Genomic DNA, 27693 nt, shown 5'->3' with positions numbered 1-27693 from the left:
GGAAAACATATTGTTTTTGCTCTGTTTCTTCTTCTTCCTCTTCTTCTCCAAACAAATAAGGCAATGACCAGAACCAGACGTCTGTCACCATGGACACTAGTGTTGGGTTATATCATGTTGCAATTTTATGGCAGAAGGGATTTAGGAGTCCTGAATGTGTTTGAGTAAGAATTAACAGAGTGGACAATATGCGAAGGTAAACATTATGCATTAGCGTTGCAAATGTTTCAATGGTTATCTTTGCTGCATGGTCGCGCTGGCGTGCTGCAGAGAAAGTTGTCGGCACTAGGGGGAGCTGCTCCCGTACGGTTGGTGCTGCACGCCGCAGTGAGCCGCCTTCCGCTTGGGCGTCCTCAAACCGGCCCGCTCACGGTCACGGGAACGCTCTGGGACCAATCAATCAATCAATCGATTAATTAATCAATCAATCAATGAACCGACCAATCAATCAATCAATCAATCAACCAACAAACTAACCATAAATGGTAAATCAAACCAGATACATTTAATTTTTACATCAGGGCCCATCTCCCTTCACTCAACCGCGACGGGGGACGACATCGTCTACCAGATACCTTTGACCCAGTGTTGACGTCACACTTCACAGAAGCCACTTGACAAGTCTCACTGGGTCAGTCTACTGAGGAAGACCAGAGTGACTGGTCGAAAGCTCTAGGTGAGAGAACTTCTTTGTGTTTGATCAAAAGTTTTAACTTTAAACATGTTACTACCGACACAGATGAACTTTCATGAGAGTTTGGTCGTTGTTGTGGTAAAAGAAACCTACCAGAGTTGAGTCGCATCTGCGTATGGAGAGGTGCCAGTCTCGGGAGGGAGATGGTTCTCTTCTCGTTACACGGGACTGCTGCGCAGGCGTCGCCAGATTTCTTTTCCTCGCAGTCTGTTCCCTTGTGCGCTGCAAAATTTAAAGATGACATTGTTACATGCTAGAGAAAATTGCAAGCCAGTACATGTGTAGGTCTTTACCCTCCCCTGATAAGTAACGGTTAAGCCCGAAATGGAATATCGAGGTCAGGAAGGCATTCCAGAGGGGAGAGGGGTAGTCTGTCTCAGGGTTCCAGAGAGGTGGGACGTGAAAATAAAGCCTGGCAACTTGCAACCTGAGTCTCCGCTTCTTCAATCGGAAAAGAACACTCTAACAGACATATTTTTGTTAAACATTGTGGTAATTAAGGTAGAAATTAAGGTAACATTTGCAAAGCAAATGCCTAATGTTTATCTTCGCTGCTCTGTTAATTCCTACTCAAACACATCCATATATATGGTGACAGGAGTCTAAATTCCTCCTGCTATAAAATTGCAACATGATGTAACCCAACACCAGTTACCATGGTGGCAGGCGTCTGGTTCAGGTCATTGACCTTATTTGTTTGGAGAAGAAGAAGAAACAGAGCAAAACAATATGTTTTCCTTCCGTAAACATAAAAATAAGCATGTACATTCATACTTATAAATACAGCAAATAGTTTCAACAAAAAACGACGATTTTAAAATACCGGAAGTAACCTTTGACCCACCTGTTGTGAGGGATTCGATAAGGTCAGTGAGATCCTCCATTGCGCATGCCTGGTCATGGACGAACTTCTCCAGTTTCAACCGCTCGTCTCGATCCCGCTTCAGCGCCTTGAACAGGTCTGAAACGATAAACATACATATTTACCTCCGGAAGTATTGCTTTGGGGGGCTGTGTTGTGTGTTGGTGTTAAGCATGTTAAGATCCATTCACACTTATCGAAAAGAGCAGGGGCACTTCCCGGTGTGAGTGGTTCAAACCTCAAAGTTTGGTCTCAGGGACCTGGTTTGAGATCTAGAAAAAGTAATATTCATCTGTCATATTCATACATATATGTGGTAAATCTAAAAAAAAACAAATAAATGTGTTTTGTATTTTTAAAGGATGGTGTGGGGCCCTAAAAGCGTTCATAAAGTTGCTTCTAAAATCTTATTTAGACCAAGATGGCGGACTCCTTACTTTGCTGCTCCTTGTGCAGGCTGTTGACCTCATGGCGAAGTGCCCGGATGCAGTTATGTTCGCCCATCAGGCCATAACTGATCTCCATCTCACAACCCTGGAAGAACATAACAAAGAAATAGACAAAAAGATCAACAACTGATCAGAACTAATGCACGAAATAAGTGGTTAATGATATCATTGACAATTGGGAGGGCTACCAGAAGCGTGGCGCAGTCAGGCTAGGGGCCTGACCAGTGGAAGGGCTGCTAGAAGCGTGATGTAGTCAGGCTAGGGGCTTGACCAGTGGAAGGGCTGCTAGAAGTCTGGTGCAATGGCGGCTAGATGTAGTCAGGCTAGGGACCTGGCCAGTGCTATGGCGTCTAGATGTAGTCAGGCTAGGGACCTGGCTAGTGCTATGGCGTCTAGATGTAGTCAGGCTAGGGACCTGGCCAGTGCTATGGCGTCTAGATGTAGTCAGGCTAGGGACCTGGCCAGTGCTATGGCGTCTAGATGTAGTCAGGCTAGGGACCTGGCCAGTGCTATGGCGTCTAGATGTAGTCAGGCTAGGGACCTGGCCAGTGCTATGGCGTCTAGATGTAGTCAGGCTAGGGACCTCGCCAGTCGAAGGGCTTTTTGAAGAGTGATGTAGTCAGGCTAGGGGCCTGACCAGTGGATGGGCTGCTAGAAGTGTGATGTAGTCAGGCTAGGGCCTGACCAGTGGATGGGCTGCTAGAAGTGTGATGTAGTCAGGCTAGGGGCTTGACCAGTGGAAGGGCTGCTAGAAGTCTGGTGCAATTTCGGCTAGATGTTTGACGTAGTCAGGCTAGGGACCTGACCAGTGAAAGGGAAGAAGTGTGATGTATCCTGCAGATCGAGCCTACCTTGATGCAGCTGACGAGGCGATGCTGGCAGATCTCGGTGTGATCAGGCATCTCGGCCCGCGGCAGGCGGACACTGCACGGCTGGTTCGGGCAGACAACCGTCACGAACTCACACTCCTCAATATGGGCGTCCCGCTGGAGAGGGGAACAAGATGAAAAAAATCGTTAGGATCGGTGGAAATCACCACGTACTGGGCCTATGGGACCAGTCTTTGGCAGTTCAGTCTCAGAAGACTTTCTATATATATATCTACGCCGCTGGAGTGTCGCCTCTGATGTGATTTGTGAGTCCAGCCTTGGGCCTTCACACCCCTGTTGCACACGCAGCATGTGTGCTATGTGACCAGGGGTGCTGCTAGTGCTACTGTTTTTTTTCCGTCTCTTTTTTGGCGACGTCTCAGGGAGGAGCCTAATGGTACAGTATTGTGTGTAGTTTGCAAGAATTCTAGGAATGGTACAGGCATTTTGTCCACAGGAATGGAATGTCCACAGGCATGTATCTGACCCACATCTATGCCCACATTCCTGGAAAACCTTGGGAAGACCTCTCTTCCCCGGTGGCCCTTCTTTCTGTGACCCCGGGCTCGTTCACTATACACTCAGGGGAGGAGTGCACTGTATCTGTACCAAGTCTTCCTCAAAATCATGAAATGATGGCAGTGCCATGCAAACAAAGACCACCGTCGCCATGGCAATGTATGTTTTCATTGCCAGTCTTGTTGTGCTTCAGCTTCTCCCCTTCTTTTGTCTGCATCCGTAACACCATTACAACTCTGCGCCAGGCAGCTCTATCCTCAGGCTGGGCTTTCCAGGTGTCTGTTGAGATACCACATGCCTTTACATGTATGTCTCCCTTGCAAATGCACAATGCTGGACGTCCAACTCGACTGGATCCGGAGGTTGTGACCAGTACAGTTAAAAAAAACTTATGTGACTAGAAAGGTAACATTTGCAAAGCAAATGCATAATGTTTACCTTCACATATGGTCTGCTCAGTTAATCTTTACTCAAACACATTCACATATATGATGACAGGAGCCTAAACCCCTCCTGCTATAAAATTGCAACATTATGTAACCCAACACCAGTTACCATGGTGAGAGACAATCTGGTTCAATCAGGTCAGAGGTCACTGTTTGGAGAAGAAGAAGAGGAAATGTAGCAAAAACAATATGTTTTCCTTCGGTAAACATAACAATAGCATCCCAAGAGACGCAATTGTTTATATGTCCCTGTATATTGTAGGCGCATTTTCTACCTCTGTCGAATTTTATAACATGGAAAGTCTACCCGATGGAACATTCAATTTGGCATTAGCAGTGTATACAATGTGTGTACGTGTGGCTTAGGGGAGACCCATGTGGCTGTATGTTCATAAAAGTGCATTAGCTTTTATCTAACGGCGCTCTGACTTCTGTGGAATTACAGACACGCCGGTGACTACGGAAGTAAGCTGTACAAATGCCGCTAATCAGTGTACAGGTGATGCTGTTTACCATTATTCTACTTAACCTTCAATCATTTACGTGTAGGAAAACTGATCTTTTGGTCATTAATTTGATTTGGAGCTATTTCTACTGCCAGGTTCCAAGTAATCCATATTAGCTTGAAAGTTCATCTGTCATGGTAGAAGTACTTATTTGTTTTAATCTCTAACTACACATGTGTACTAAAACGGATGAGCATGTCTTACAGTCATTTGAGACCATTTTCCCATCCAGGCTTTGTAATCTATATACCAGTTTGAAAATTCGCATGTGTCGGTAGGTTTCATATAAGACCTTTTCATGTAATGCAATCCTTTTAATTCTTTACAGAAAATGTCAGGGTTAAAACTCGTGGATGGCTGAAACTTGAAACTAATTGTAATGGTCGACTAAGTGTTCAAGCGTCGTTTTTGCAGATGTGACAGATTATTTTTAACAGGATGATTAAAAGGTTTGAGGGATACATTTCTTATGTACCCTGCTTCTTTAACTTAACCTAGGAATCAAAGAAATGTGGTTTCTTCTATGTCTTAGTTTGCAGATGCCAATTCCCATACACGAGGTTTTATTGTATAGTGTTGCAATTCAAATTAAATCAAAATATATCAAATATCAGAACTGTGAATTTACGTATTTGGTTCATGAAATCTGTGGCAGTTAAATTTTCCCACCGCCGCTTGAAAGTACAGTAACTGTTATAAGCACCAATTTGCGCATGCTGCCGACATTGACAATTTAAACAGAAGTTGGCACTTCATTCTCGTACTGTACAGGATGGAAAGTTGGTAGAATGGGACTCGGTGGCGAATGGCGTCATGTCGCTAGGCAACAAGAACGCAACAGAGGAAGTCTCTGTCATTTCCAGGTGTAGGAGTGAAGAGGTGGTAATGAGTGAAGATAATTGCTTTCCTTTTCGCGTCTGCACAGATTCACGAATTTTGCAAAAGGTGACAAAAACCAACACAAAAACAGAGTATATTTTATCCCTGTCACATATTCAAGACCTTCCCACAACTTTACGCCAAAAAGCAGTTGCAAGCAACTGGATATGATTTTGGAAACGTCAGACGTTTCAGCTAGTATCCACTAGCTTTCGTCAGTGACTGAGAGACCAGAGGGGAAATGCAGGTTTATAAGCACTAACTATTGATTGATATGCAAATAAATTGAAGACAATTTTTTGGACCTTCCCACAACTTTGTTTCAGACCACTTCCCAACCAAAATCTTAGCACTGGATTTGGAGTAGCCTGAAATCCCGCTATTCTAGCTCTATTTAGTTTGTTCCTCTGATCGCATTAAATCATATTTAAAAAGAATGTGGCTTTCCCTACTTCGATTTGTCAAAGCTAGTACGCAACCTAACTAACCACTCACGACCTTGCTCACGACTAAATCCCAACCATAGTCTGGAGAAGGTCGAGAGACCATGGTCGGCTTTAGCTATCTTCACTTTTGTTGACATGGGTGCAAAATTCTATCCACTACACAGAGTATTAGAATAGATTAATGTAGGCGAATACCATAATATTTTCCAGTATATGTATACCTTATTGTGATTATATGACTGTTGAAGTGATACAGAAGAGATGGCAACCTCCTTGGTTTTCTGATCTCAACGTTCCATCTAGTGTCGTGCATGTCCATTATCTGATATCATCCTACCCTCTTTTTCCAACGAAATTCGCAATCCCTCGTCCAAAGATGTGGGAAGGATTAACTATAGCTAAAAGCCAGGTCATATTGTTTATATCGGTCTTTGTTTGTATCTGTATCTTTGATTTTATTGTATTTTGTACTGGGCCCTATTGAAAATAAATTTGTTAAAATTGAACTAGGCCACTCAGGTGTCCGAAGATTAAATAAATAAAAAAAATAAATATTCGTCGTAGATTGTCGTATGATTTTGATGCCATAAAATTTTCAAGTAAACTGTGACAGAACCATCCCCAACAAGGGTCTAATACTGCCTTTTTTGTAACAATACATCTGAATTTTGCAGGGCAAAGATACTAAAGAATGATCTCAGTTTGCGATCGTACGGCGGTCGCAAGACAAATGTGACCATGCCCCACCACCGTGACACAACAAATGTACGATTCTTACCTCGTCGTCGTCAAAAACCCCCGACTGATCGTCGACTGCTACGACGCAAATGCGGCACGGAACACTGCCCATGTTAACACGACTGTTTCACGACGCTAAGACGACCTGACTGTTTGTATCAGCTCTGTATCCCTTTAACCGTTATACTACGCCTTCGCTTTGGTATGACACACCAGCTGAATGCTTCATCACTTAAAGTGAGGGGTTTTTATACTCTACAGACCCACTCCTACGCTATTACGCATGTGCAGGCCACAACTTTTTTATGAACGCGTCATCTAAAATTTACGTCGGTGAAGGTTAGACATCCAGGTAATACGATACGCCAAAAAGCAGTTACTGAAGCAACTGGATATGATTTTGGAAACCCAAAAACCAAAATCATATCCAGTTGCTTGAGTAACTGCTTTTTGGCTTGTCATCTGAAATTGTTTCCTTGTAGCTAGGGCACCGTTTTGTATGTCATCATCTCTTTGCAGCAATAGTTGAAAGGGATTTCTTGAAAGCGAACATTGATACAAATTATTGCACATTATGCAACAAAGGCGCATTAGAACTTAGTATTTTGTTGCCAGATATTCTGAACTATTACATATCATGACTTCACAAGTTTGCTTGTAAGATATCCATGTCATCAGCTGGTCTGACGTCAAATTCAAAGCCAACTAGATCAAGACCAACACAGAGCTTGTTAAAGCTGAGAAAGAGATTTAGATTTGTCAGCTAGATTTTACCTCTTGTAAGAGATAATGGTTTAGGTATGACTTTTTTTTTTTGTGAACGAGTCATCTGAAATTTGTTTGCTGGTATCTAGGGTACCGTATTGTATGTCATCATTTCCTTGCAGCAATAGTTGACAGGGATTTCTCGAAAGCGAAAATTGATATAAATCATGGCACATTATGCAACCAAAGCGCATTATAACTTGGTACTTTGCTGCTACATATTCTAAACAATTATATATCATGACTTCACAAGTTTGCTTGTAAGATACCCATGTCATCAGCTGGTCTGACGTCAAATTCAAAGCCATCTAGATCACGACCAAGACCAACACAGAGCTTGTTAAAGCTGAGAAAGAGATTTAGATTTGTCAGCTAGTGTCTTACCTCTTGTAAGAGATATGGCTTAGATATAAGTTTTTTTTGTGAAGGCGTCATCTGAAATTGTTTGCTGGTAGCTAGGGTACCGTATTGTATGTCATCATTTCTTTGCGGCAAAAATTGACAAGGATTTCTAGAAAGCGAACATTGATATAAATCTTTGCACATTATGCAACCAAAGCGCATTATAACTTGGTACTTTGCTGCTACATATTCTAAACAATTATATATCATGACTTCACAAGTTTGCTTGTAACATATCCATGTCAAATTGTTTGCTGGTAGCTAGGGTACCGTATTGTTTGCCATCATTTCTTTGCAGCAATAGTTGAAAGGGATTTCTTGAAAGCGAACATTGATACAAATTATTGCACATTATGCAACAAAAGCGCATTAGAACTTGGTATTTTGTTCCTAGATATTCTAAACTATTATATATCATGACTTTACAAGTTTGCTTGTAAGATATCCATGTCATCGGCTGGTCTGACGTCAAATTCAAAGCCAACTAGATCAAGATCAAGACCAACACAGAGCTTCTTGAATCCGAGAAAGAGATTTAGACTTACATTTTACGTCTTGTAAGAGATCATGGTTTAGGTATACGTTTTTTTGTGAACGCGTCATCTGAAAGTGTTTGCTGGTAGCTAGGGTACCGTGTTCTTTGTCATCATTTCTTTGCAGCAATAGTTGAAAGGGGTTTCTCGAAAGCGAAAATTGATATAAGTCATTGCACATTATGCAACCCTAGCGCATTATAACTTGGTATTTTGTTGCTAGATATTCTGAACTATTATATATCATGACTTCACAAGTTGGCCTGTAAGATATCCATGTCATCGGCTGGTCTGACGTCAAATTCAAAGCCATCTAGATCACGACCAACACAGAGCTTGTTGAAGCTGAGAAAGAAATTTAGATTGTCAGATAGATTTTACCTCTTGTTAGAGATAATGGTTTAGGTATAAGTTTTTTGTGAACGCGTCATTTGACATTGTTTGCTGGTAGCTAGGGTACCTTATTGTATGCCATCATTTCTTTGCGGTAATAATTCTCGAAAGCGAAAATTGATATAAGTCATTGCACATTGTGCAGCCCTAGTGCATTGTAACTTGGTATTTTCTTGCCAGATATTCTAAACTATTATATATCATGACTTCAAATGTTAGCTTGTAGTTTAGCCAGGCTGTCCATGTGATCAACTGGTCTGACGTCAAATTCAAAGCCAACTAGATCAAGACCGAGACCAACAGAGAGCTTCTTGAAGCCGATAAAGAAATTTAGATTGTCAGATAGATTCTACGCCTTGTAAGAGATAATGATATAAGCATTGGAGACTTGAGAGCAGCTATGGCCCATCGACAGAAGGATTTGCCCCCCCCCCCTATAATGACGTCTTTTGAATTATTTAGAGCCCCAAGCATCAACGACCATCAACGCATGATTGAAAAGTTAAACATACCACTACTGGTCCCTTACTATGGGGATTGTACTGCTGTATGTGCCTCAACGTTAACGTCATCGATCTGCAAAAGGCCATCATGCTCATGGCTAACACCAACACAAACATATTGTTGCAGTCGCTAAGCCGATGAAAATTTTAAAGGTTTAGGACTATGTCAGCTTGATCTTTTTTACGTCTTCACCAGATTCAGAGTCCCAAGACATGAAGTTCATGGCCAACACCAATACAAACATATTGTTGCAGTCGCAAAACCGATGAAAATTTTAAAGGTTTAGGGCTATGTCAGCTTGATCTTTTTGACGTCTCTACAATATTCAGAGTCCTAAAACATCATGCTCATGGCCGCCAACACAAACATGTTGTTGCAGTCGCTAAGCCAATGAAAAGGTTTAGGGCTAGTCAGCTTGATCTTTTCGACGTCTTTACAAGATTCAGACCAACACCATGGCCAACACCAACTCCAACTCAAACATATTGCTGCAGTCGCTATAAGCCAATGAAAAGGTTTAGGCCATGTCATCTTGACCTGTTTTACGTCTTTACAAGATTCACAGTCCCAACCAACATTACCGAGCAGGGCTCGAAATTCATTTTTGGGAATAGGTGCACTGGTGCACCCAACGAAAAACATTGGGTGCACAAAAAATTCTTTGGGTGCACCATAAAAAACAAAACCTAATTACAGATCTTGCTGGGAACTAATTTCAAAATCTAAACAAGTACTACAATAAAGATTTTACTATTTTTTGACACTAAAATGCCATGAATATCCTGTATACTATTATAGATTTGATACGTACAAAAATGGTTCAAGTGCTATAGAAACGGAGATCTATTCACCATATAGTGTGAACTTGACCTTGTAACTATGATTGAACAAATCTGTTTTTTTGGCAAAAGCAAATAGTTACTACAGACTCTAAAGGTTTCAGATGACCCGTCGATGAAGGTTAGACATCCAGAAAATGAGATACACAAGAAAATTGTTACTCAAGCAATTGGTAGATTTTGACAGTTAACAATTTTCTTGCAACTGGATAGATTTTCAACACGGTCAATATGTATCCAGTTGCTTGAGTAAAATGTCTTTTCAATTGAATAGATTGTGAAAACTACTAAAATCTATCCAGTTGCTTGTCAATGAGTAACAACTTGCAACTGGATAGAATTTTAAAACTGCCAAAATCTATCCAGTTGCTTGAGTAACATTTTCCTTGCAATTAGGTGGATTTTGAAAACTGTTAAAATCTATCCAGTTGCCTTAGTAACAATTTCTTTGTAACTGCTTAGATTTAAAAACTGTCAAAATCCATCAAAATCTATCCAATTGCTTGAGTAACAATTTCTTTACAACTCGGTAAATTTAAAAAAAACAGGCAAAATGTGTCAAATAGCCTGAGTAACAATTTGTGATTCAGATGCTCGTGCAAAAACATTGGAATCATGGCATTCTAAGATGCCCATGATTCACACAATGTTCACAAGGCTCAATTTTATACTGAGAAATCATGACACGGAAGTAAGCTGCATTTCCTGTTATTAAGCAAAATCTATCCAGTTGCTTGAGTAACAATTTCCTTGCAACTCAGTAAATTTTAGAAATTTGTGATTCAGATGCTCGTGCAAAAACATTGGAATCATGGCATTCTAAGATGCCCATGATTCACACAATGTTCACAAGGCTCAATTATATACTGAGAAATCATGACACGGAAGTAAGCTGCATTTCCTGTTATTAAGCACAACTGTAAAACAACATGTTTTCCCCACGCTGTGCGGTGAGTGTGCATGTTTCACGTGTTTTCGCTGAGTCAGGGCGTCTAGGTGCTCTCTAATCCGGCAATGACGCACTAAAGTATGATCAAAGTATCACCCCAACAACCCCTCAAGCACAATAACAACAATACAGAAGCCTAGTGTTACATGTAGGCTTATTGAAGGGTTATTCAAGGACCCCATACCAAGGAGTGTGGGGTCGTGTGGCGCAACGGCAGAGTGGATTCTCAAGTGGATTCTCGGCACTCGGAATCAAGAGATCCCGGGTTCGAGTCCTGACATGCCACCTCCCACTGACACTACCAGGGGTAGTGTCAGTGGGAGGATGACTAGACAACATGCAAAACTTGACCAATTGCCAGCGCGCACAGAGCGGTACAACAGAAGTACATTACCGTACCTTGTTCACATTTTAAATCATGAATAGTCTGTGCAAATGTATGATTTTAAAATGATTTAATGACTGTTTTTACAACACGGAATGATGATCAGGATTTTATTTCACTGTCTAAAGCTTTTATTCACGCAATTCAGCCTTGTGGCTGCCTAGTGGTGGAGCTGTATTGTGATTTGTGTTTGTGTTTGAAATAAGCTAATGATATAATCATGTGCCCTTGGGAAAGGCACTTTACACGACTTTCCTCACTAGACTCAAGTGAAAATGAGTATTGTCTGTCCAGTATTTGTTTCTATGTGCGGGACACAACACCAGCAACAGCTGCCTCTGTTCCGTATGTATTGCATTGTTGCAATTTCAATAAATCAAATCAAATAAAGGTAAACGAATAACCAACTTGCTGGAAATGTAACTATGTTTCTGGAGAGAAAAAAGGTACAAGCTAGAGAGAGAGAGCGTTCGGCTCGGGTTTCCGAGTTTGAATCTTGCCATGCCACCGATCTTGTGCCTTTGGGAAAGGCACTTTGTACGAATTTCCTCACTTTACTCAGGTGAAAATTAGAATTTCTGTGGTCCGTTCATGCGTTTGCCTGCGTTGGTGGAGGCATGAAAATAAGTTGAAAAAACTTGAGTGTGCCGTCGCCATGTCTTGTAATACATGTTGGAATAGAAAAAAAGTTACAAGCTCGTGTAAAATCATTAAAAGCAGCAAATTTGAAATTTCGACTGCAAGAAAGTTAATGTCATGTTATGATTTATGAAATAATATTCTTTCCTGTTTTTTTTATTCATTCCAACATGTAATCACCATACGTGGTGACGACACACTCAAATTTTATCAACTTATATTAATGCCGCCACCAATACAGGGGACAAATACATGACAGGACAATACTCCTTTTCACCTGAGCGAAGTGAGGAAAGTCGTGTAAAGTGGCTTTCCCAAGGGCACAAGATCGGTGGCATGTCAGGACTCGAACCCGGGACCTCTAGGTTCCGAGTCGCGCACTCTGCCGCTACGCCACACGACCCCACTGTTGTTGACATAACCCTAAGCATGGCATACCCTTCTCGGAAATCTGTAGTTCGTTTGAACTATACCGACACTTGCGCGCACGCCAGTCACCCTAAGGAAATGACAAAGCAAAAATAATCCCAATGAAGAATACGCTAGTAAGGTGTTTTATACCTGGTATTAGGGCGTCAGGAAGTAACATCTTACCGCAAGTGGAGTCATTCTATGTTGTAATGACCGTGAAGCAGGAATAAATAAGATTACAGCTAGAACAGGGCTCGAAATTAACCGTGTCCCGATGGCCACTGACCATTAAAATTTTGGCCGGGACAACTATAAAGACACTTTGGGACATTTTGGGGACAATAGAAAAATAATCAACCACAGAATGTCAGCCCTTCTTTTGTTCACCAGGCACACACCCTGGCTCTTGGCTCCGGAAAAGTCCCCTCAAATGGCCTATTTTTGTCATACAAAAGTCATACGATACTTCAGAAAAACAGGTTGGGAAAGTTCATTCTGACTCCTGGACAGTTGAAATTAACATAGGGACAGTTAGAAACATTGCCATCTTTTTAAAACTCCCGAGCAATTTCAGGAAAGGGTAGATAGTTCACAACAAATTATGCATTCCAAACCCGTTTTTATGTTAACCATGTGTATTGTTTTTGCTCTGTTTTGTATTCTTCTCCAAATACATAAGGTTAATAACCGGAAACTGGTGCTGTAGCAGGCAGTATGGGTGTTGGGTTACATTATGTTGCAAGTTGCAGGACAGAATTGGAGAGGCTGGTCAATATATATTTTTCCTTTTTTATTCCACCAACTGTCTACTTTGTTTTACATACTAATACTTTTTTGATCGCGAAGTTCTACCAGGTTTTCATGTACTACAAATGAAAAGAATTAGTACTATAGTGACAAGTATGCACTTTTTTAACAGTGTGCCTTTACTCGATCAATTGTTACGTGCACAAGTGTTCTTGAGTCACCATTGAAATTATTCATTTTGAATGCCGAGGGAAATTAGATGTTAACTACAACCGGCATTGCAACGTGATCGCCCCCGCATGGCTTACAACACGTCCCCGTCAGTTACAAACACTTTAACTTGTTCCACATGCGTTTGTTGTCAATCAGCAACACATGGTCCGTAAGATACGGTTACCCGAGACTCGAAATCCACACCACACGACCAAATGGCAAAGTTATTAGTTGTTGGTAGGATCAAACAAACTCTGTTAAGGACTACTGACAATTCAGCACCAAGGACAGAGGCATACACTTTGAAATCCACCAGCACAAGCTATAGTTACTGCCATAAACAAGAAATCTGAGATTTCAAACCTAAGAGAAATATATAATGAACTAGAAAGGCCGACATTTGCTCAAGAGCAAATACAGCACATTTCACCCATTATTCCTCCCCATTCCAAATTTCCAACATTTCCTCAGGATTTGGTCCAAAAATGGACCTATATTTTATGCTTGAAAATGGAAAAAAGAACCAAATAAAACAATTTGAAAGGCCTATTTAAAATAAATTTAAAAAAAAAACGTCTGGGGGTATTTGCCCAATCTAGCTCCATGCCAAATTTCAGGTCATTTAGCTGAAAAAACGGCTGAGTTGAATCCCTTTAAAGAAATGGCAGGAGAAGGAGAAACATGAGTGAAAACAATACATTTCTCCCATACTATAGTATGGGTGAAATGTAACAACTGCTGACGATTAAAAATGTTATATTAACATCTATTTACTAGAAAAACAGGAGAACGCATGGGAAATACTTTGATATTGTCCTTGTTGTTTTAAACATTGATGTTTTGTAAAATTGGAATACAACGTGAATGACATTGGCCCTTGCCGGCTATGTTACAAAAAACACAAAATGCTTCACAATTCAAATGTATTTTATGTACCTTTTTGAAGGGCATCGTGACGTCACATCCGGCATCGTGAAACTCACAGCGCATGAGCAGCTGGTACAACTTTTCCCGCCAAATTCTGTGCAGGTGTCGAAGGTCGGATGACGTCACTGGAGCACGGCATGTTGGGCACGAGTCTGGAGGTGAGATAAAAATTTAATAAATAGAATATTCCAACATTTCACGTGGTGTCAATTTAACAATTCACAGTGATTAAAATTGCACAAAAAATAAATAAAAAAACAGCTATGAAATTTCCCATGGTCCCTTGTTCAAAAGCCTTTGACCCTTGACCTACCAAATGAAAAGGACCTTTAACCTAGAAATCGTATGTGACCCTTGACCTTACCATGACTGTCGAGCCAGGGCAGGATGCAGCCCTCACAGAAGGCGTGCTGGCACCGGGAGAACTCCCGGGGGTTTTCCAGCACCTCGTGGCACACAGCGCAGGTGCAGTCGTCAGGGATGTCGTCCAGGAACAGCACTTTCAAAACTCCCATGTTGATCCTCGCGCGCGCCGTTTTTTTCAGACGGTGGATTTCCAAGCCTATAAATTGCACCCTGGAAACGAAAAGATTTCTACGTCAAACGAAATAAATTTCATCATACCTGAGTCAAATTATCGCTGAGATGACATTGACGCCATCTAGCGAAGTTAAGGAAATCTGCAGATACACATGTGTGACGTCAGTGGCCGTTGCCATAGTGCTAGAGCTGTGTATCACGTGAAACACACCAGGGATCATTTCGTAGATTTTGGAAAATCGCCAGCGCCTCACCTCAGGGCGCGAAGGGGCGGCGAGTCTTTTACACTAAAGGTCTTTTGAGGAAGAGGAATGTACCAAATTTGTAGAAGAAGAATCTTTTTCCAAACCACTGATTACATGTTCTCAACACACACATGATGTCAGTCACCTAATTTTTACCATTTTTAAAACTCTCTAGGATAAATGAAGACCCGATGGCTCAGAACACGCGACCTTACAAAAGTGTAATTCGAACCGGGACGGGGGCCGTTACTGACTTCCAACCACCGTTGACCCGTTGCTCATGTCACACCTATATAAGTCCACATGTTCTGGGTCCACAGTTAGCCAGAGAGAGAAGACAATAGGAATCGGTGTGTCATCCATTGTATTATTTAATAGTTTTGCATTATTTCATTAGTATTATTTCATAGTTTTATATTATTTCAAGTATTATACAAACTCAAATATTCATACAACCTAAATTTGCAGTCACACGGTCAGACACGCGTTACAAAGCTTTAACCTAGAACAATTCGTGTTGCACTTAACACATAATCTGCCTTACACGTCTCAGACATTGGTAATGTGACTTTTAACTACAAGGGATTTGAAATAAGAAGGGTAAGACATTTGATACGACAAAGCTGAACTGGAAATCGAACTTGATAAGATAATAATCCCGCCACTCTGCTTGACGTTTTATCGTACAGCTTTGTCCTTGGGTGGTTAATTCTGACCAATCACAGGGCGAGGTTATGAGAGCGACGGGATTACCCTACAAACAGTCTTCCTGTGTGGTTTTTACTGTAGCATTTGTTGCTATGGCGACGACTAGCATCAATGCTATTGGTCTTTGCGAAGGATCTACGGTTAAATGTCACAAAATGTCAGGTAGGGTATTTTGTTGCGGGGGTATTAGCGTAGGATGTTGTTTTCTTCTCAGCGCTCTTCTAAAGTAGAAATTGTTTCAGATCTTTTATTTTTCATGTTCACGAACTAAACTTAAATCAAAGCTGTCTAAGCACAAGGCTGATAAGTATTAGACATAATATTAGTTTTTTCTTGCCCTGCAGGAAAATTATGATATTATTCTATATATGTAGTAGAAATTAATACATTTATGCTTTGGATGTTCTTTTTTGCCGCTCTTCCAAAGAAGAAATGGGTTTTGAATCTTTTTTTCATGTTCACGAACTAAGCTTAAAGCAAGGCTGTCTAAGCACAAGACTGATAAGTATTAGATATGACATTAGTTTTGTCTTGCCCTGGAGGAAAATTATGATATTATTCTATAAATGTAGTAGTAAGTAATCCTTTTATGCTTTGAATGTTCTTTTTCGCCACTTTTCCAAAGAAGAATAGGTTTTAGATCTTTTGTTTTTCATGTTCACGAACTAAGTTTAAAGCAACGCTGTCTAGGCACGGGACTAGTAAGTATTAGATATGGTATTAGTTTTGTCTTGCCCTGGAGGAAAATCATGATATTATTCAATATATGTAGTAGAAATTAATACTTTTATGCTGTAAATGTTCTTTTTCGCCGCTATTCCAAAGAAGAATAGGTTTTAAATCTTTTTTTCATGTTCACGAACTAAGCTTAAAGCAAGGATGCCTAAGCACAAAAAGCTGATACGTATTAGATATAAGATTATTCTTGTCTTTAGATCTTTCTATCTTTTGTTTTTCATGGTCACGAACTAAGCTTAAAGCAAGGCTGTCTCGGGAACAGTATTAGGCATAATATTATTTTTGTCTTGCCCAGGAGGAAAATTATGATATTATTCTATATATATAGTACAAAATAGTCCTGTTCTTCTTTTTAGGAAAGGAGTAATTTTTGTAGGTTAAGTTGGCTGAAACGCCTACCGTCTTGACACGTGTGCAAAATCAGAATGTTGTATTCATAAATGCGAAGGTCGAACATAACACACTATTTTCAGCAAAATATAACATTCTGGTGAAAAAATATAACATTCTGGGGAAAAGAAAACTTCAATAAGAATACTTTGACCCGTTAATGTTTTGAAAAAAAGATGCCGACCTTCGGATTAAACGAGGCTGTTAAGAAGGTCAGGAAAAATACGAAGAATTTTTCCTTCTTAGACAAAGGAAGGTATAGTAATGGTTATTGAATGTGAGTAAATTATTTAAGAAAATGTGAAGAAACGAAAATATAGATTCTATTATTCGCCATACCATACTCTGTGTTTAGTCATTTGTTCAACCTTCATGACCACGTAGATTTCATAATGAAGGCAACTTTTTGGCCAAACTTTTTTTTATTCACACTCTCGCATCAGTTTTTGGGCTCCCAGAGGATGTCATCCATATAATCAAATCAACATGGCCTAAACCCTAATACTACAAATTTGTTAAGTAGCCACAAAATCTACATGATAAATTGTATGAGGAATCAGATAGTAACCGCTATATTTCATCAGTATAAATTGAGTACAACATTCTCACTCTTGGCTTGTGGATGCTATCTGAAACATCTTTAGAGAATTTATCCAGTTAAATTATCTGATTTATTTTTGCCAACGTAATGTTAAACCTGGATGTCTAGCCATGAAACTGATTCTTCTAAATTAGAGCACGTACTGAATTTAGAGCAGCCGCAAACGCTGACCAAGGAGCACTCCTCTAGCCAAGTGTTGTCTTGGCAACGTAGGATCTGCTTGGAGATTACTAGCGGTGCCCTTTCATGCAAGTTTGACCCACGTATTACTGAGTACTCATCCCCATGGACAATGTATGGCGTACGTAAGAGCTAGTTATTGACGTATACAGGAAGTCCTCCACATCTGCGGTCAATATTACACCAGGGGTGCCAGAGTATACAGTGCAATTTTACGGAATACAGTGCAATTTTACGGAATACAGTGCAATTTTACTAGTATGCAGTGCAATTTTACGGAATACAGTGCAATTTTACTAGTATGCAGTGCAATTTTACGGAATACAGTGCAATTTTACAAGTATGCATTGCAATTTTACTAGTATGCAGTGCAATTTTACGGAATACAGTGCAATTTCACGGAATACAATGCAATTTTACAGAATACAGTGCAATTTTACTAGTATGCAGTGCACGTTTACGGAATACAGTGCAATAGTATTAGTATACAGTACAATTTTGATAATGTACATTACAATTTTACTAGTACAATTTTACTAGTAAAATTGCACTGTTCATTAATACGATTGCACTGTATTCCGTACAATTGCACTGTGTACTCAGGCACCCCTGTACACTGTCTAACCTCACTTTTCACAAGAAGGAAAAAACACTAATCAAATACGTTGTTTGTTTTTAACAGAAATTACATCGAACCGTTTGATTACTGTTAAAACAAAGCAAGGCCCGAGGAGTGTAATTAGTTATTTGAATACACATTCCGTGTTCGTGTAAACAATGTTGCGATCCCCAACATATTGTAAGCACCATATTCAGACGCCTATTACGTTCCAGTTATTGCATGTACTATATTATCATTACACATATTTTCCTCATTTTTTTATCGTTTTTTGTAGGTATAACTATGCAAAGGTTATGTGGGATAGGTTGTTCAGTATAAGGTGATATAACCGATTGCTACCGCGCCGCGTGCTTGCTTAGTTCGTGTGTTACGCTGAAGAGCGATTATAATTTGTTCCGTTCAATAGCTACACTGATATAAGGTTAGAAGCTGGTGTATTACGATGAAAAGATGGTTATACTGGCGATACAGATACAGAAGCTGGTGTGTTGCGCCGAAGGGCGGTTATACCGGCTATACAGATACAGAAGCTGGTGTGTTACGCCGAAGGGCAGTTATACCGACCATACAGATACAGAAGCTGGTGTGTTACGCCAAATGGCGGTTATACCGACGATACAGAAGCTGGTGTATTACGCCGAAGGGCGGTTATACCGGCTATACAGATACAGAAGCTTGTGTGTTACGCCAAAGGGCGGTTATACGGGGTACTGGCCATACAAAATCTAGTGTGCTACTGCAAAGCCCGAATACACATTTACAGATACATATTGCTTACGCAAATGTTACTATATGAATACATATATGAAATTTAAAAACGATTCAACGACGTGAGTCCCTATATTACGAGCTATATATGTAGTCTCAAATTTCGTGCAACAGGTATTTTCATCATTCAGCAACAGCCGATATTATAATACGAATCCGCGCTCTACAATAGAATGCTTGTTTTCGGCAAGGTAGAAGTGATGTAAAAACATGAGCGCGTACTTACGTGCAAACGCTCGTGCCAGACGCTTGATAATTTCGCCTGTAACACAATAGAAAAGAGCACAATTTCTCATAAAAATTGCACAATCATACATCTTCACTGAGTAAGAAAATTGACAATAACAATCACTTGAATATGAGTAAAAGTCATGAGTAATTTTTCGTGCAAAACGCCACGGCGTAAGCCATTGTACCACCAAACTGATCAAATCTACCGCACTCTTGATTACAAACGCATCTATGTGGTTAACACAATATGGTACACTCACCTCAGAAATATGTCCTCCTCGGTTTTAGATGTCTAGTGTATGTGGGAAAGACCTAGCCGACACGACAAGCCCTCAAAAAAACAAGGCGTGGATTTTTTTCTCTCAGGAAATGCCAAATGCTGACGGTTGTTTGGATTTCGAACTGCTGACGTCAGCGCCCTGTTGCCATGGCAACGGCCAGTGCTTGAATAATGGCGGCGGCTTGTGTCAGGATGTGTTTTGGCGGGGGCGCAAATTAGTCGGCATCGTCTCTTGCCCTTAGGTAAACATTTTGATAGAAAAATAACAACAACTTGCAATCATTCAAAACATCATTATCACACCATAATATACGTGGCGCTGTTAAGAAGAGAAAAGTATAACTGTAAAGAAAAAATGCTGCGTTTTTCTGCGTTATGTAATCCTCAGAGATGGTCTGAGTGGATCAAATTTCCGGTCGGTTGGAACGTGGTATAGCCCAGATTTAATGCCGTATTTCCGGACCATGTGTACAGTTGACGTCATAGGTTAGGCCATGGCAAGTAAATTTTATGGATGACATCCTCCGCAGACTCCAAATTTAATGCGATAGGGCGAAAAAGAAAACAAGGCAGGCTAAAAAAACAAGGTCCCTATATTTTAAATGTTGACATCATAAACCTTGTTATACAAGAAATGATACCTATATTGTGCTAAGTTTACTGCCAACTATAACAACATCCATTGTCACTGAAAAATAAAAGTTTTGATCATTGTACAAATGGTTTTGATTCAGTGGGAACATCACATATAAAATGAATAAAATACATCACTGCATCAAAGTAAAACACAAAACAATAAATCAGAGCCTTGTTTATCTTGTCCCTCTCTTTATATTTATCTGCCATCCATGTTCCGGCATGGCAACAGATATCTTTACGCATTTTCGGCATGTTGACCACTGTCAGCGGGCAACTATTTTTTTTTTCAAAATCAGGCGAAAATTGATGCGCGCGCTGATGTCATCCATAAAAATTACTTGCTGTGGCCTTACTGACAAATCCGCCCGTATGTGCCTCGCATGTGATCTAGGTATAATTTTTTTGTTCATGTTTCAAACAGTTGCTACAGTTTTCCAACAAACATTTCTCACCAGTATTATATATTTATTTTTACAGAAAAATTACAGTTTAACTGCACATATATATAGATAATAGTTCGTTTTTAAATATTATAAGTAGTCCTTTTATGAAATACTATATCATATCAGGTAGTTCTGGGTTCGACAAAACGTCTTGTACATCGGCACACTACCAGACAATTTGTAACATTTTCAATCATCTATGACAAAATATATAATTACTCTTAAACTTACGGCCATATATACGCACTATTTGAACTTGTACATCATCACAGTTGTCGACATTTCCAACTAGTATTGTCTGGTTAATACCGCTATCAGCGACAAAATATACACTTGTTGTATCTTTGAGATATCTCGTGTCTAAAACACACAATGCTTTACATGAAAGTTCATCTGTGTTGGTACAAGTCATTATGAAATAAAGATTAAACTTTCTCTGCTAACACTATAATAAATTGGGACTTACCCCAAATTTTCGGCTGACTCCTTCAACCAGAGACGGGGGGCGATACAAGTTATCTGGCACGAATGACCCTCTACTACGGTCACGTATCACTGACGTCACGTTCCAAGAGTGGACGGGTCCATTCCGTGAACAAGGTTGACGGAGTCAGCCAAAAATTTGGGTAAGTCCCAATTTATTATAGTGTTGGCAGAAAAAGTTTTGTCTTTATTTCATACGCACAATGCTTAATTATCTTTATAAACCGTTTCTATGTATACTTATCGTTTTCTGCAGTTAAAATGTACAGACAAGTGAGACCTGTTGGACATCAATACGGCACCACACTTCAGTCGGCACGCATACGCTGTAGCTACGCAACACATAGCTGGTAAACAACAATTAGGAATCGTATTTTCCAAAGGTAAGTAAAACTTTCAATGATGAAAATTCTCCACTTGAACCTATTGTATCGTTCTGTAACTAGATAGCAAATACGCTTGCCATTATTACCTCCGGGGAAGGATATATCCTTCCGCGGAAGGGTTTTGTGGGAGATGTAGATTTTCACGTTCGCAGCTGTTTCTCGCGTTTTGCATGGGTGGACGGATTTTTTTGGGACTCGGTATATGTTTTGTTATTGATCAATGGTTTGGGTGCTTGGCTCAGATCCTAGATTCAAATCCCCTAAGTTAACATGGCCTGATGTCGTGCCCTCTGGAAATGCACTTAACACGACTTGCCTCACCTCACCCAAGGTGAAAATGATTACCTATAGCTAGCTATGGTTAGGGGCGTTCTTTTAATAGGACGTTTGATGGAGGTCTCGAATGTGCTCAACCAGTAGAGTGCTCGCTTTGTAACCAGGAGGTCATGAGTTCAAACCCCGACCGGGTCATACGTATACCAAAGACTTAAAAAATTGGCTCATACTGCCTTCTCTGCTTAGCACTCAACATCTATGAGAAAGGGTATGGGAAGGTCTAACACACAACACTACCAGTGGGCTAGCCCCCTGCTGTAGTGCTTGCACAACTGTGTGGCCCAAGGGCTACAGGGATGGAGGTAGGCGCCACCCCTATGCTCTGCACAGAGTGGAACGGGACTTTTTTTAACTGGGAAAAGCTACACCCCACGCACGTTAAAGAACCCACCTCAATTTCGAAAAAGAGTATGGTGATGTTAAATAAACCTGTCATTATCCACTAAGAAAGTCGCATGTTTTCCATACAGAAAGTGATAAAAATTTGGTCCCTATCAAATGGTGTTCGAATTTGATGTTTATTAACGACTGTCTATAAGGCCATGTTGATTTGATTATATGGATGACATTCGGCCGTTTAAAAAAAAGTTTTTAACCATACTGTAAATGGTACAAAACAGATGCAAAATGAGCAAATATATACCGTAAGTTGCAAAAAAAAAATATATTGGAAAACGATACCAATAGAATGCCAAAATCAAACGAAAAAGACGAAAATGTCAAGAAATGAATTTAAAGATTAGATTATTCACCTTACCATACTCTTGTCATTTGTTTAACCTTCATAACCAACTAGATTTCATAATGAAAGAAACTTTTTTTTTTGCCAAACGCTCGCATCAGTTTTGGGGTTCTCAGAGGATGCCATCCATATAATCAAATCAACATGGCCTAATTGTGTTTTCTAAGATGTGAGGACCCTATTGCATGATTTTAAACTATTCGGTCACGATTAATGTTACGATCAGACTTCAGTGTCTTCTACTTGAATTTGACTGCACGTTTCTGCCTCTTTCTCCGATGTCGAGAGACTGCGGTCGTCGGTTTTCTCAACCTGTGCCTCCACGTCCAGGGACCAATGGTTCGGGGCGCTGTCGTGCCGACGGCGATCGCGAGGTGGCGTCTCATTCTTGCATCTCATGACGACTGTAGTTCGGGTCACCATGCTTCGACGATGTCTGAAAACATTAATTTCATCAAAGCAATCAGAGATACTGGGCTTCATATCATTACCCTAGGCTAATCTCTACATGTTCCACATACAAAAATAGAAGCATTGAGGCTGATTTGACATGCATGGAAGAACCAACCAACCAACCAACCAACCAACCAAACAAACAAACAAACAAACAAACAAAAAAATAATCTTATCTTCAACAACAAACCGTTCTAAATTACTAAACATTTAAGAATCCCCTCATCAATGGCATTTGATTTAAGTATTAACATCTGAGAAAATTGTTGTTTCATATGTTGAGTATCATGTAAATAGTGCAATTGGTGTTTTTAAATTGCAAGTGTCAGGGATACCTGAAAAACAGGCTCTTACCTGAATGTATAAATGATTAATAGAATTAGATATAAGAAAAAAAATGCAAAAACAAAGTACTCATCTTTTTTTATTTATCAAAACATGAAAACATAACAAGGACAGTGTGACGCTGCACTCAAGTTTATAACTTATATCAACAGCGCCACACAACAAAAAAGTGCAATTAACATTTAAATACACAAAGTTGACATATCTGTGCGCCGTAGTCCCACCACCTCAAGCCATTAAAATGTTAATGCTAACGAAGATATTTGAAAAATAAGATAACGTGGTAACGTCCTATATCTCATTGGCGGAAATACCTCTGCCAATCAGAGCTAGAAGGAGAATTTAGGCCTATTAACACATACGTAGTCCTCACCTTGCTGGGAAAAATATTCCCATGAGCCTCCGCTGGAAGTGTTGCCCAAATATGGTATACAGGTAGGGGTTAATGGCGCTGTTGGTGATCAGCAGCATTTCGAACCCGATATGGAGCTCGTTCGGCGCCACGAACCAATCAAATCGCTGGGCGAGGTACGCCACGTTCTTCGGCAGCCAACAGATGACGAAGACGACAACAATGGCGAACACCATCTTGGTCACCTTGGTGGTGGAAAAACAAAACACAGCAGGACCCAACCTTAACTGAGAAGCTAATTATATATTGTATACCAGAAACTTCACACACAGATCCTATTCTACTGCAATGTATCCTAATAGCTAAATATGTCATATACAGCTGCTTCATTAAAAATATAAAACCTGACATGAAATACTTCCAATGTAAACTAAAACATCAGATGACAATATTGAATGCTACCCAGTAATTTGTTTAGATGATATATATACACACCTCTTTCTTTTGTTATGAATGATTACCTGATGTTATTTTATCTTCCCTTACTTTATCTCTGTTTATTATGTGCACCGTATATGATTTGTTTGTATGATTTCCTGAATACTGAATAAAGCTGTTTAAAAAAAAAAATCTTGGTCACCTTCTCTTGCGACCGTTGCGTTCGGTCCAGGCTAGCTGCCGCGTTCCGTATGTGCCACAGGATCCCGATGTGCGTTCCCGTGATGAGGATGATTGGAACCACAAACGATAAGAAGAGTACCCCGATCTCAGACAGACGCTCCCAGAAATGGTCGTCACCGTGGTATGCCGGGAAATCGTAAAGGCACATGGGAGTATCGCAGTACGGTATGGGACTCCCGATGTCGGCCCAGATCACCCAGGGAAGGTCTATCACCGTGGAGATCACCCATAGCAACGCGCAGACAATTTTTGCAGTTCTGGTGGTCTTCCAGTCCAGAGACCGTAGCGGCCGTGAGACACAGAAGTACCTATCTACACTCATAGCCGTTAGAATAAACACAGTGTTAAACATGTTCAACCCGGCTATGAGATAGTACACACGGCACAAGAAGTCGCCGAAGATCCACTTCAGGTTCATGATGTTGCGGGTTACCAGTACCGGCACCATCGAAAGCATCAGCATGTCCGTGGTCGCCATGTTGAGGACGTAGATTTCCGCCGTCGTTCGGGCCTTTTCGTGTTTCCGAAGGACCAGGATGATCAGCGCGTTACCCACAATTCCCGCGAAGGCCAAGAGGCTGAAGATGACGTAATACGGCATGAGGTTTTGCAGCACGAGTTCCTCGCAGACCGGTATGGTCTGGTTTGTACTGTTTGTTTGGTTTAACTGGTTCTCGAAGAACGAATCAAAGATCTCTTCTGTCTTGTTGTCATTTGTAGTCAAAGGATTATAGCTGTGGCCCTCCATTTTTAAACTCTTTGCCCACCGTCAAATCCTTTTAAAGAAACAACTAATGACCAATTATTGCAGTTACGCACATTTATCGAGAATCTATTCTGAGGCTAGAATGACTGTATGCTTCAAGACGCACGTTGTTGGTTTGTTCCTCGGCGCCTGCATTATCGTAGCAACTTGATAGGCGGCGCTTCAGAGCCTTGGCCTCTTTAGACTTCTTAGGTTGAGCCTGAAATAGTAAAAGACAAGGAATATGGTAAATACCCTTACTCTCAGTACTAACGGTCATTTATTATAGTACAAAAGGAAAATGTGGGTACATATGTCCATGCGTGTGAAATTACAACCTCACATACCGTGTATGCTGAAGGGTTAATGCCCCGCCCCAAGGTGTATATGGTGAGATAATCAGGTGCGATAACTACCAGGTGCGATAACTACCGAATAAACCACCGAGTGAGCGTAGCGTAACTACTGTTAGTACCCTGTCCTCTGTATAATGGTACGGTACAAAAAGTGGATAACCGACCACTTTTTAGGTTATGGCCTGATAACCAATAGGAAATGGAGCCTTCTGATTGGTCGACGTCTTCTGGCTATATGATAATATACGTTAACCAAGTGTTCGAAGATGAATCTTCGAACTCAAATATTTATTACCACATTTTATTGCAGCATGATATGAAAACAATATGTTTATGTTTGTTTAAGTACAAGCTTTGTGTAAATGATTGTATTGTGCCAAATCAGCAATTCAGCACTCGGGCTGGGAGTGATTTATATTTTATTTTTATAAATTTAATAACAATTCATCATCATCAATCATCATCATTCTCATATTCTACTTTGTGATAGCAGATTACTGGGTGCAAATGGGGACAACGGCAGAACATTACAGTCATTGGATAGAGCACTTTACTTTCTACCATTCAGTGTGGATTCTATACCACTGTATCTGTATCAGTATAGCCAGTATAACCGCCCTTCGGCATAATACACCAGCTTCGCTGACACTAGCTATATTCCATCGAACGACTTGTTACACTCAATCTTTGCAAATCTAATTGCAGGAGTTGTTTAAAGCTGTCTAGTGATGATGCCCCAACTGTGCTTGGTGGCAGCGAGTTCCAGTCTACGAAAGTTCTGGGAAAATACGAGTTGTTGAACACCTCAATTCTTGGTTGATAACTCTGATATTGGAAGGAATGACTGTTTCTTGTTCTTTTCTGGGCTGGTATCAGATACTTAGTGGTTGGTACGTCCACCAGTTCATTAGTCATTTTGTACATCATATGCATGCACAGGCTGGGCATTCTTCGTCTGTCTTCCAGCGACCCCCACTGTAGGTTTCTTTTCATTTCCGTTACACTAGCACCCCTTTACATTTAATTTTAGCACCCCTTTCATAGTTCACCCTAAAGCACAAGGAATCTACGTTTTTTTAGCAAAGAAAAGTTTGCCATCAAAGCTATTTAATGTCTTCCCAATGGGTTCCACTATTACTACAACCATTATCCACTTTCCATAATGTAAATTGACAATTTGTATTGACTAATTTCATTCATTGCCCTACTTTTAATGCACTGGTAGTCATGATGACTTTGATTTACAAACGGATGAAAATCGATAAAAGATACAAATTGTGGTAAGGCCACAGCAAATAATTTTGATGGATAACATCAGAGCGCGCATTAATTTTCGCCTGATTTTGAAAAAAAATTGTTGCCTTCTGACAGTGGTCAACGTGCAGAAAAGGGCAAAGATGTCTGTTGCCATGCCGGAAGGTAGATGGCAGATAACTATGAAGACAAGGCTGTGATTTATTGTTTTGTCTTTTACTTTGATGTAGTGATGTTTTTCATTCCTTTTATATGTGATGTTCCCACTGAATCGAAAACATTTGTACAATTATTGTAAACGTTTATTTTTAAATTTGTTTCAGTGACAATGGATGTTGTAATAGTTGGCAGTAAACATATCACAATATATGTATCATTTCTTGTTTAACAACAAAGGTTCATGATTTGAAAATGTAGGAATCTTGCTTTTTTTGTTTCGTTTTTTTTCTCCCAGTCGCATTAGATTTGGAGTCATCCATAAAATGTACTTGCTGTGGCCTAATGGGAATATGGGACGTCGAATGATCAATGATATGACCTACTTATTAGTTTGTGAAATAGGCACTTTCAAGAACCACATAGAAAAATATGGTTGGAATAACAATACCAATATATATGGTTGACCTACACTGGATGGATGACTGACTGAACTAAATTGCCAAACGATCGCAGAGGGTCTAATGTACAAGGGTAATATAGCTATCCGTTGTTCATCTTTTTATTCTATGTACATGTATTTAGCCCCCGGGCAAAAACTTAAAACATAAACTTTCCTTTAAATTCCGCCCGCTAGAAGAGCCTAACAAAGCCACATTGCACTATTAGCTACCAAAAAAGCTTTGCGTGCTTGGGCGCAAGCATTTCACCTCGAGTTCGACTTAAAAGACAAAAATTAACAGTGATATCGTTCAAGATAAGACTTTCCTCCAAACTGATTTAGGGATACTGCCTGTGTTTACGTTTCTGCAAGACGTGGATATGATATGTTCTATACTTGTTGATGAAAAACCAGCTTTTCTAGTGATGCTGACATGACAGAAAGCCAAGGAAGTTGACCAAG

At 40.2% G+C, this 27693-nt stretch overlaps 2 protein-coding genes and 1 long non-coding RNA gene across 3 annotated transcripts; 1 reads left to right on the top strand and 2 right to left on the bottom strand.

The window, feature by feature from the left end:
- Nucleotides 1-166: 166 nt before the first annotated feature.
- On the bottom strand, nucleotides 167-14694 carry LOC109469407 (RING finger protein 151-like). The gene is made up of 7 exons (XM_019767913.1): nucleotides 14480-14694; nucleotides 14125-14267; nucleotides 2857-2991; nucleotides 1994-2090; nucleotides 1539-1655; nucleotides 788-916; nucleotides 167-386 (listed from the first exon to the last, which is right to left on the bottom strand). Exons 1-7 carry the CDS (start codon nucleotides 14628-14630, stop codon nucleotides 286-288), a joined length of 873 nt encoding a protein of 290 aa, XP_019623472.1. The 5' UTR covers nucleotides 14631-14694; the 3' UTR covers nucleotides 167-285.
- Nucleotides 14181-22822, top strand: LOC109469409. The gene is made up of 3 exons (XR_002140187.1): nucleotides 14181-14273; nucleotides 21240-21366; nucleotides 22736-22822. It is a non-coding gene; the product is annotated as an uncharacterized LOC109469409 (long non-coding RNA).
- Nucleotides 22823-23614: 792 nt separating this feature from the next.
- LOC109469408 (delta-type opioid receptor-like) lies at nucleotides 23615-24899 on the bottom strand. Its single transcript, XM_019767914.1, has 2 exons — nucleotides 24238-24899; nucleotides 23615-23842 (listed from the first exon to the last, which is right to left on the bottom strand). The coding sequence occupies exons 1-2, from the start codon at nucleotides 24877-24879 to the stop codon at nucleotides 23615-23617; spliced, it is 870 nt and encodes a 289-aa protein (XP_019623473.1). The 5' UTR covers nucleotides 24880-24899.
- Nucleotides 24900-27693: the final 2794 nt, after the last annotated feature.

This window comes from Branchiostoma belcheri, unplaced genomic scaffold (genome assembly GCF_001625305.1).
Source record: "Branchiostoma belcheri isolate BF01 breed outbred unplaced genomic scaffold, Haploidv18h27 scaffold201, whole genome shotgun sequence".
Lineage (NCBI taxonomy): Eukaryota > Metazoa > Chordata > Leptocardii > Amphioxiformes > Branchiostomatidae > Branchiostoma > Branchiostoma belcheri.
This window is presented reverse-complemented; position numbering and strand designations above follow the sequence as displayed.